The 12,050-nt window shown below is 32.7% G+C and overlaps 1 protein-coding gene across 1 annotated transcript; it reads left to right on the forward strand.

The window, feature by feature from the left end:
• The first annotated feature begins 515 nt into the window (after window positions 1-515).
• Window positions 516-11,598, forward strand: LOC134260687 (galanin receptor type 1-like). The gene is made up of 5 exons (XM_062743232.1): window positions 516-673; window positions 4,087-5,011; window positions 5,235-6,316; window positions 10,849-10,969; window positions 11,385-11,598. The coding sequence occupies exons 3-5, from the start codon at window positions 5,432-5,434 to the stop codon at window positions 11,558-11,560; spliced, it is 1,182 nt and encodes a 393-aa protein (XP_062599216.1). The 5' UTR covers window positions 516-673; window positions 4,087-5,011; window positions 5,235-5,431; the 3' UTR covers window positions 11,561-11,598.
• The last annotated feature ends 452 nt before the right edge of the window (window positions 11,599-12,050 follow it).

Consider the following 12,050-nt stretch of genomic DNA (forward strand, 5'->3'; position numbering starts at 1 on the left):
GCCTCGTTTCGAGATAAACTTATTTCCATAAAAAAAATGAAGAAAAAGAAGAAATCTAAACCTACATTGAACTCAATTATTTCAAGCAGATTGTTCAACTTTTATATAATGTTTTCTAATAAATTTTCTAACATTAATTGTGATTAAAAATTGGTAAATAAAGTATTAAACTCTGAATATAAAATGAATTACATTTTAATACCGCAACGTGACTATATATTTTCCAAAAAAATGCATTGCCCACATTTTATTAGTGCATGTATACCCATGTATACCCATGCATAGTATGGGTGACTAAAATATGTGAACGAATATATACATGTATATATAAGAAACAAAATCTCCCCCCCCCCCCAAAAAAAAAATACCGTTTATATGTAAAATAAAGGATCCCTTTAATTCATATTTATTTAACACACAAACTAATGCATACAGGGAAAGGGTGCACTTTTCCCCATCCCCAACATTTCCACGAAATAGGTCTGAATTGCGCACCATACAGGGCTTTCCCATTAGATTGCACACAGTGTGAAGTGCAGGTTTAACTTCTGCAGACTGTTTAAAGTTATAAAATTCACTGATTTCGTGCCAGATGTGGGGATTGTCTGCCTAAAGGGCAAGAAAACATCGGAACGAATTTTTAAAGTTCCAAATTTCTGATGGACAATTAATTGTAAGTACTTTAAACTTTGTTGTTGTAAGATTTTTTAAGTGCCCAATTCAATGAAATGAAACAAAACCACGGGTAATACGTTGACCTATATTTTGGTAAGAGATATATACAAATGACCTTTCTGCTCTGTTTATATCTTTAAAACTATTTCAAACCGACTTTGGGTATAGGTTTTTTTTTTATCTTAATTATCGTTAATATTAAATAATTAAAATTATATTAATAGCCTCCCCCTTCTCTCTCTGTTGAGCATTCTCTTTCCTTCAATATTATACATACTTGTGCATGTTGTATTCATGTGTTAGCTTATTATATAGCAGTTGACATCATGTCATTATCTTGAAATAAAACAGGTGACCTCTTTAAATTCGAGATCCATGTATCATTGTCAAAGTTCTTTTTAGACAAAAATGACCTAAATTCTGATTTGTGAACAAATTAATGAAACGTTAAATAACTGAGCACAGAATAAGGACATTAATTACAATGCCAATCTAAGTAATTTATATGTACACATATCTGCTTTCTGTTTCGCATATTTTGCAAACACTCTGTAATATGATCTGTAAAAAAGTGTCATGACCTAGCCTTTAAAAATAAAATGCTCGAAAATACCAGAGCAGTCATTGCCCGACCATTCAAGTAATTGTATGGAGATTGCATCATAGTGAACGAACATAAATTTATTACATAATTAAATGATCAACCATTATTTTAACAACAAAATTGAGTAATGAATTATTTAATTAACAATGAAAAAATAATGATAAAAGTTTTTCAGAGTATTTCGATTCTGTTTCTTTTCTATTATTATGTAGTCTCAGAGAAGTTAAATTAATTACAAATTTGGAAGTTATATAAGACTGTAAATTAGAGCAATATTGACTTTATAAAGGACTCTTTTCATGGTCTCTTAATAACGTTTACATGTTATTCAATTATAATTGTAAATATTCGATGAAGAACCCGGGATTTTGACAGAAATGAAGCTATTTAACGATTAACTGACGTAACAATCGCCAGAATGTACATTTCTTTGTAATAATTTGATATTGATTGGGACAATATTGACCTCGTTACGATAAATTCCTTATTAATCGCCATCATAACGGCTGTATAACGAGAACTACTCCAGCTGCTATTTGGTTAACATTTTTACCTCCTTTTCTTTTTAAAAATATTCATGCTTTTCGTCAATGGAGTTAGCATTTTAAACGTTAAAATTTATGTTTTAAATGTAGGCAATATAAATTATGCAATTATTTTTTTTTCAATCCGAATAAGTTAAAAATCTTGAACTGTCAGATACTTCAGATTAGGAAATGAAATGTTGACATTTCAATTAAAGAGTATTTTTTACCATATTTACTGTAATTAACTGAGCTTACAATGTACTGTTTGTGAAATTATATATATTTGTTCCAAGTTTCACTAAGCGCTTTACCGCTTTACGAATTTATTATTATAGCATCACTGTTGAAATGGATTTGGCTAATGTATCAATTAACAATATGAGTATCTTCCATTTATGAAATGTTACAATGTATATCCCTGGCAGTAAACTTAAAATAAGAGATACCGGAGTCTGACACATCTGTTTTCATCTTGATACAATATAAATATTGCTAGACGTTAAGAGTTAAAGGTAAATAATCATGAACTACCAGATTTAATAATAAACTTCATGACTTTAACTTAAAACTTTTCTATCTTCAACTTCGCTAATTGATGTCGCAATGTACCATCATCACAAGCATAAGGGGTATATGTCTCCCAGTTGATTAATTCGATACACAAAAAGCATGTTCTACGTTCAAACAATTTATAAAGAGGGCAAGCTATTGACAATTGAATTGATAAAACAAGAAAAAAAAAACAGTCTCGTATGAAGTCTTTCGCAGGTTTTATGGTAGATGCTATAACAATTTCATCAGATTTCGTTAATTAAATACACTTTCAAGCTTGCGATTATTGTTATCTTTTTATAATATCAATGCATGGTCCTTAACCAAAGCTTGAGTTGCAGTAACGAATAAAATTAAATAGTAAGTTTTTTTTTGCTTTCTTTTAAAGGAGGCATTCGATTCATCTTTTATGATTATATAATTTGTCATGCTAAAAAGTCACTAATTATCACACCCTATAAAACATAAGATCAAAACGTTTGAATTTCGTTTTTAAAAAAATATTTAAGGAGGCTGGTGGGTCAACAAATTAATCCCAAATTAACCACCAAATTTAACTTATTTTTTTAGATACGGTATCTTAAGCTGTCAACTATCATTTGGCAAAGAACAAATTCCTACATTTTAGTTTTAAAATTTGATCATTTTTGTATATCTTTATACGGAGCTCTTCTTTTAAAGGAGAGGGAAATAGTCTGAAAATAGCTGCTATCCCCAGCCTTGTTAAAATGTTCCCCCATGATTCATTACAGTTATATTAAATCATATTGATCGTCTGGTAAAAACTTTTATTAATTTTAAATAAATTGGTTATTATAAGGAAAAAGTTCCCCCAAAGTCGAAAATCCTATTTCGTGGGGGAGGGGGGGGGGTATAGGTTAATTTTTAATCAGTGTCAACCACTTTTAGTACCAATTCTAGTATTACATTTTCGTTACATCACTTAAAGTCTAACAGTGGGGGGGGGGGGGGGGGGGGGGGCAACCAGGCATTCAATTAATATTTCCTATAGTACAAGTAAGGTTGGGAAAAAATGGTGATATGTTGCTACGTCCCTGAATATCCTCTTCAAGCTTACATATAGTCAAAGGAGCCAGACCTTGTCTTTAACGTTGAACTTTCAGATGTTTGGCATAAACTAATGACGACTTTCCCTTATAACATTTTGATGTTTTAATACCGATGGATATAGGGGGATCAATATTCCTCAGTATATCTTAAATAATCAAAGAAAATAATTAAGCTTGTAACAATAATTAAGATTTCTATTAGCCGATATGTAAGGACATCCTGCTCTACAATTTCCAGTTCTTCTGACATTTGACTTTTTAAAACGATTTTATGATTTACGTTTTAAATAATCCAGTGCCTTTTTAACACCAATAAAAACGTAGAAAAACCAAAATATTTCTCAAATCACTATGTTTGTATTTTGTATTTTTTTTTAGTTCCCGTCATTTTAAAATTAAAATTATTGTTACTCACTCATATCATCTCTCTCTAACAGCTGTTTTCATTTACCTTAACAATAATACTTGCCAACAGTTTTTATGACTCTTTATTCAGCTTTTCTCCTGCAGTTTTTCAGATTATCGAATGTTTGGCATTTTTTATGATCATAATCACAGATTTGGCGTGTAATGATGTAAATATCATTTATAGATTAAGTTACCCAGTGTGAGAGTTTTCAGCAGACATAGATTTAATCTGATGCATTTATCATTTCAGACCTTCCTGCTCTACTGTCTCGTGCACGGTGCATTCCTTGAGATAACGCGCCAACTTCGTGATATTGGATCCACCACCCTGATATGGACAGTGACAAGGGAATCGTGGGCCAGCCCTTGCCCCTGGCGTTAAAAATATAAATGATCGTCAAAAATCCTTGTATGCTCTGAACGTTGCGGATTTTTTTCTAAATTTTCATTTGAAACGGAGGAATTTGGGAATTCAAGTTTTATCACCGATTTTTATGTTTTTTTTAAGAAATCGTGACGCAGTCTTGTTTTAATTATTCCGTTTTCGATAAACTCTCCTTCACCCAATAGATAGCATTTAAAGATACACTGAAATTATTGAATTCGCACCTGCCACTCCAATGAACAAAGTTGAAACGTCAGACCGCCATGTTCTAGGACAGTAGGGAAACATTCCCGTCTTATTATTAGATTTTGTTCTTCAACTGGGAACAACTTCTTCAAGAGACGTGTGGTGCTTTTATTGAGAAAGAGAGGGTAAAGGAGGAAAAAACTGTCATATGAAATAGAACCGTGTGTGCTTAGCAGTCTTGCGAGGAACCACAGTGTGTTATTCATAACAGCAGAACCAGTTATGTAACTTTTTCTCACAAAAAGGAACTCTTAGCATAACGTTTCGATTTATTTGATTTTTGCGTTTTGTCGATAAGAGGAAAGCTGTGCAGTGGTATCTCGTGCTTTTGCATTGGACTTATATTACTTGGAGCAATGTGGAGATGTGAATTTCCAATTTTTAAGATTCATTGAATTTTCTGAGGGAAAATAGATTTTTCAGCATGCGTAATTCTCTGAGAGACTGCTTCTTGTCCTTGTGAAGAATTTGAAAAAAAAATCCAAAAATCACGATTTTGTGAACTTCATCATCAACATCGTTCAAGCAGGGAGGCAGAGATAAGGTATTCATTACGATGATTGATATTTTCTAGATCTGTTCATTTTCTGAAAAGATTTTAACTCAGTAAAGAGGTCGAGAAAATATGGCAGACACAGCGCATGTTTTTGTTTTATAGATATCTTGTTATGAAAAAAAGAAGAGAGATCCTTTATATCTGACGTAAGATCGAAATATAAAATTAATGCGGATCATGATTTTTTGTTTGTTCTTATTTTGAAATCTAGAGTAAGAATTCAGAACAGAAAAAGACGGGTTTTCCAGTGTAAGGAACTTCAGATATCAGAAATAAGGATCGGAGAATTTTCCAAATGAAAGGAAATTATCTGATATAACAGCGCGAGGAGGGAAAGAAATGTACGGAAGACTTTGCTCGAGTTGAGGACAACAACTTTAACGTGTCTTATTTTTCCAAACAGTGAAAATGGCGGGAAATCTAACGAATGGATGGACAAACATGTCCCAAAATTTCAATGTACACGTGTTTTGTAACGCGACAGAGGCCCCTGATTACTTTTCTACCCCCTTCACGGTGTTTATCATAGTGTGGCTTGTAAGCATTCTGTTGGCGGACCTGATAGGAAACACGCTGGTCATCATCGTCATTATCAAAAACCCGGTCATGCGCGATCCGTCCCAGACAACAAACTACTTCCTGTTAAACTTGGCTATTGCTGACCTACTTGTGGTCCTAGTAATACCCTTCTCAATTCATTCAGTTTACGTGGAATGCTGGGATATGCCGCTCTTTTTGTGCAAAGTTAACTCGTTCCTGGTAACACTGTCATTATTAACTTCTATTCATACTCTCATGTATATCAGTATTCACAAATTTATCAGCGTTCGACGAGTGGCAGTTAACAATGACTTTAACACCCCCGTTACACGACGAACTTGTTTTATTCTGATTGGTGCAGCCTGGATTTATGCCATTGTATTCAGCATCTTAACCCTCATTTCTGACCCTATATTCAAGGAGAAAACTCTACAGTGTGGGCCCAAATATCCCATTTATGGACAACTAAGTTTTTATTTACACATTGCTAACCAAATTGGGAACCTTTTCATTCCGTTGGCTATATTGGTATTCTGTTATATTCGGATATTCATATATATTAGACACCATGCTAATATTCAGCGCCGAATGTCCTTGACCCCTACGGATGCTGGTGAGAGAGGTGTTACCTTGACCCTGGTGATCGTCCTTGCGTGTTTTATGTTGTGCTGGTTACCGTATACTGTGTATACCAATTATGCAGCCCTTGTAGAGGACAAGAAAAACGACATTCCATTTTATCTCAATCCTTTGGTAAGTTCTTCATGTTACAGGTAAAAATGATTTCCCGAATTTTTGACATCACAGTCAGCTGCACTATCAATAGAATTGCAAGTCGTGATTGACTTGACTTGTCATGGATCATTTGCATTTTTTAATGTTTTAAATCATCAATATTGTTCCAACAATATATTGCATGATTTTCGAAGAAATATATATTAATTTGTAGTTTTGGATATCTGCCAAAAATATATTTGCAATAACCATTGATACTACATGTAATTACTTTCCGTTATTACATGATACATATCTTTTTTTGCATCGTATGATCATACGTATGTAACAAATGTTTTTTTTCAAACACTACATGAAAAGAAGAATTCTCTTGCACTGGCCTTCACTTTTAGATATATAGCGACCACGTTTTATCAATAGATAATGATTATTCATTTTTAATTACTACATTTATTTGATAATATAATCAAATATGATACAACAGATTCTGACGTTTTTTTTTCCAAATGTAGGCTAAACACCAAGTTTAAAGTCAGTAAGTCAAATATATTGGTACGCGTCTTGTTACAAGAAATACACTGATATTAGTATTAGTATCCAATCAATGTTTAAAAGTTTTTTGTTAGTCGTCCGCTTGGCGCACTAGTTAGTGTATTTGCTCTAGATTCCCAGAATGAGTGATCCAGACATCACTGGTTTAATGAATGCAGTTACAAGACCTTGAGACTATTCCTTCTATTCATGACAAGGAGCACACGGCGGGTGTGACCGGACGGCAGGGATTGCTCACTCTTCCATGGCACCTGATCTTACCTCTGATGTTTTCGAGGTCCGTGTTTGCTCTGCTCCTATTTTGTATTGTTTTATGGACTTTTGATATTGAATACTATTCGTTATCTCCATATGTTTCACTTCTGATGAAAACGTTTAAGTCCCTTATCGCAGAGGGTTCTGGCACGATAAAGATTACTCACTGCTCAATGTCTAATACAGAGTTGTAAATTGACCAAATAAAAACAGTACAAACATGTTTGCAAGCGAAAGGGCAAAAATAAACCTGTATTCAGTGAATTAATTTTATAATGCTATTAATTTCGAGTTAATGGTAATATATTCCACCATAATATGCAATTAACAATCAAAAAATTCTTGGTTTCGAATCCCGATAAATATTATTGCATACACAACTGTTTTTGCAATTCTTTAGGTCTAGCTAGCTGGTTTTATCTTGAAGAGGAAATGGATGTACTACCTTATAGGCAAAAAAAAAGTCTAACATCCAATTAATAATGTCTAAAAATTAAATGGTTTATGTTGACTATACATAGGAAAAATCCTGATAAAATAGCCGTACAAACCAATTACAGTGTATGTACTCTAAATTATGAGGCACCGTTTTGGTACATGTACATGTATGTACTGGCAAAAAGTGATATCTTTAAAATTGACATCAATATTCAAATAAGTGATATCAAACCATGATAACACAAAATTGGTGATATCACCAGTTGAATCCAATTCGAATAGGTGATATCACCTATTTAAAATCTGAATAATTGATATCACTTATTCGAATAGGTGATATCACCAAATGAATAGGTGATATCACTTTTTGGCAGTAAACCAAAATCAAACTAAATCTATTATAACAGATAATCTTATAACATTTCTATAATTAATAGAACAGTGCTTTAAACAAAAAGCTATTTTTATACTTTATATATTTTCCATTTTCTACCAAATACCAAACCATTTCTGAATACCATATTTTTGATACGGTCACAAAATATATACCACAAAATTTTGGCCAAAAAATGATTACTTCCTGAATCGGCAATTTTACATTAGTTTCTATGCAAAATTGATAACATACAAAGTTTTCATTTTTTGGCCAAATTTTTATCATATCCATAATCAGTGTGACTGTATCAAGAAATTTTCTGCTCACCATGTTGCGCCGTTCCTGCATTTGGACACAAAATGCAATTTATAAAAATAGCTATCATTAAATACCTAGGTAGCTATTAATACCTACGTAACGATAATCTTGATATAAAGTAGAGTTTTTCATCTAATGTCATTGTGACCTATTTTTCCCAATCTGCTTCGCGTGCAGATACCGCAAGGTAGAACATTATTTTCGGTTGCTACACTTGGAAAAATACCTTTGAAGCACAAATGTAGTGAAAATACCCAAAATAATTCATTCAACGGAATATTCCCCCCATGTTTTTAGTCCGTTGACAGAAATTCTAGTCTTTTTACTAATGCACATTTTATCTGTTGATTAATGAAAGCCGTAATCGGTTAATTACAAAGATTTTTTGTGACATGGAAAGAAAATTAAGATCCCTGTCAAAAAGACGAATGAATATTGAAATGAATGGGTGGATCAAATGAATTTTTTTTTCTTAAATATTGAAACAGATTTTTACTGAAAAATGCAACGCAATTTCATTGATTTTTTTGTGTAAATACACATGTACAGCTACAGATGGGTTCAACCAACGAATAAATGACTATGTATTTGCAACCAAATTATGCAACTTGTTCAATGTTTTTTTAAAAATAAATATTTTTATTGTTTGGAATATCCAATGGATAATATATAATACTGATTGGGCTTTTACTATATTTAGGTGGAAAACACAAGACACTAATATTTTTGTAAGGAAAACTGCACCATCTCCATATTATGGCATATAAATAAAATAAACACAAAACTGCAATATTGGTAATATCATTTCATTTATAGACACATATGCCAATATTTTAAGCCCATATTTTCTTAGATGCTTAGTTTGCAATAAATTAATAAGTAACATCTAAATAGGTCGAAAATACAATACGCCAGGATACATGTAGGAACACTGACATTTAAAATTGCACAACATTCAATAGCTAAAAACCATTCACACAAATATACAATCTAAAGTAAAAAAGTAACATTAAAACTTAATATTACACAATGCATTTTACAATCAAACATACCATTTACAGATAATCTTAAAACAGTACTATAAAAATTAACAGTGCTATAAACAAGATAAAAACCATTTTTGTAAATAAAACAATTCCTGTTTCTCGCTTCTTAGAAAATATAAAAAAAGCTTAAAAAATGGGTTAGACGAAAAAAGCGATTCTCCTAACTTCACAGTATGATGTAATTAGGATGTGCCTTTTCACACAGTATCAATTTATAAAGCATTTGATGACCTCACACGTGATCTAGATTTCAGAGTTTTTCATCACTGCCACTTTATATATTTCCCGGGCCACAGTTGATGGTTGCATCAATGTTTCCATTGCATTTATTAATTTATTTGTTTTCAGATATTCTTACGTATGCCTTAATGCAATTAACTGCGACGTTGTAGGATAGTTGAACACTGCAGTCACAGTTGATGAGAATAAGGCATGCGCAAAAGACATTAAATGGATTTCAATTCCCAATCCCCGCACTCAAGTAGATATGTCCATTGATCTCAGTTGATCTGTCTTCTCGATCCGCCTCTTGTGTATTCCTTTATGTTTCTCTGACCAATGCATCGTGTACACGTGCTACCATAAAGTTAAATTCCGGTCCTTAGAGTACCCCATGGCTTATCTGAAGAATCCACATCAAGCTTGTGTATATGCATACTATTAGTTTGATTTGGACACCCCAGACATAAAGCTGTATACAACAAATTCAGAGTAGACAAGTTAGACAAGTCGAAAGTCCAAAGTTCTCTTTTGTATAATGACGATTTGCTACTCCTCTTAAACTTATTTTGTAAGATAAACAATTAAAACCCAGTTTTGTTTAATATATTGTTCCCGTCTACAGATAATTTGCATTATTTCCGCAAGTCAAGGCATCGGAAAGTAGCTTTCAGAAAACTAATATATGTTCTGGAATTTGAGAAAAACAGGAGGTATTGTACCCATTTTACTATTTCTCAAACAATTTTTTAACCAAAAATTTTCTAAAAAAGCCAAGCGTACTTCTTCAATTCTTAAACAGCACTTTTTCAATTTCCCTATCATGACAAGGAGCAAAGTAGGAAGGTATATAGTCACTCCTCCGTGGCACATGATACTGATGTTTTGGAGGTCCAAGTTTGCCTGTATTGTTTTGTGGACTTTTGATCTTGCTTTTTGTAAACATATGTTTCAAATTCCTATTTTACCATTGAATGAAGTTTATTGAGTCTTTGTTATATAGTGCCATTGACTATATGAGCATCTCCAATTTTACTTTTTGATCGAGTACATATTTTGGGTTTCCCGGAGCAAAACATGAACACGGCCATTTTTTCACTTTTACTGAAGGATACCCATCTTTTATCTGCAACTCCTCTTATACCGCTGAATAAAATTTAATGATATATACTCTCGCAAAATATTTATTACACAATGTCATTGTGCACCTCCTATTTTTCTTTCTTTGATCTGACACTTATTTTTGGTCTACCAGAACAAAACATGACCATTTAGTAAGCTCATTGCTCACAGTACCTCTAGTTTTATAGCATGGCATCATTAACAGGAAAATTTTTGTTTTGAAGGCGTATTGTTTCGGCTTTATGAACAGTGCCTGTAACCCTGTGATCTATGCGTGGCGGATCCCTAAGTTTCGTCAAGGCTACAAAGACATCTTCAACAAGACCAAGTACATCGTTACCATTGGTAAGTACGTGCATGAAAGTCTTTTCCACTCTGGATAAAAATAAACTTTTTATGTTCACACATTCAACTTGAAACCTTGGCTGAAATGACCTTGAGCTAATTGTTTAACTACATTGCAGTTGTTAAAGACTCACATAATTAATAAACTTCTGAATTACTTTGATACACCATTTCAGTCTTAAAATGGACAAATGACTTCAACTTTTCATTTGTATTGTTAATACTGATTACCCTTCTCTTAATCCTTACCTACGTCATCGTCTTTTCATGTTTCAAAAAATACAAGTACTTTGAACTGTTCTATTTATATTGAATATGGAAACACGATCCCCTTACACTGCAGTAAATGTACTATTGTAATATCTTACATGCATTGTGATTAGTCTGTTCATGTTGATTGCCCGGATGTTTTTAGTTGACGGAGGTCGTAGAGTCAAACGCGCAGTCTCTGTCAGTGTAATTGAAAGCGAGGCTGTTCGACGGATGTCCAATCAAAGAACATCCTTAAGCGACATCCGAATTCCCTCCAGCTGTCGAACATCGTTGACAGAGTTTGGTAAAAACTCACCAGCACTGAATAGTCAGATCTAGATCAGTTACGATGAAATATGGAAATATAGAGGCCGGGTGAATAAATTACTATTAGGTAATACACTTGCTTGGCAATTTGTAGAATGTACATGTAATACATGCACTAAAGTAAGCAAAATAAAAAAAAAATATATTTATATATATTGTAAACTGTGATATGTTTTCATAAGGAAAAAAATGTTCTAGGAATTCCTAAATGGGGCATAAGAGGTTAAGCAAAAAAAACAAACAAACAAACAAACAAACAAACAAAACAAAACAAAAAAAAAGAAAGAAAAAAAATTGATAAATAAGAAATTAAGTATATATTGATAGTTAAATATGCAACTTTAATTTCCGGGATATTTGACAAGAAACCTATAAAACACATTATACCCATCTTATATGGATGTCCTTTAAAGAGGTAGAAAACATCTTTAAGTGCCTGAAAAAATCCTCAGTATATAAAAGAAAAAAGTAGGAGGGGCCAGGATATTTCATCGTGACTTTT

Source organism: Saccostrea cucullata, unplaced genomic scaffold, assembly GCF_032062105.1.
Source record: "Saccostrea cucullata isolate Sc308-1 unplaced genomic scaffold, CSIRO_AGI_Scuc_v1 ctg1306, whole genome shotgun sequence".
Lineage (NCBI taxonomy): Eukaryota > Metazoa > Mollusca > Bivalvia > Ostreida > Ostreidae > Saccostrea > Saccostrea cuccullata.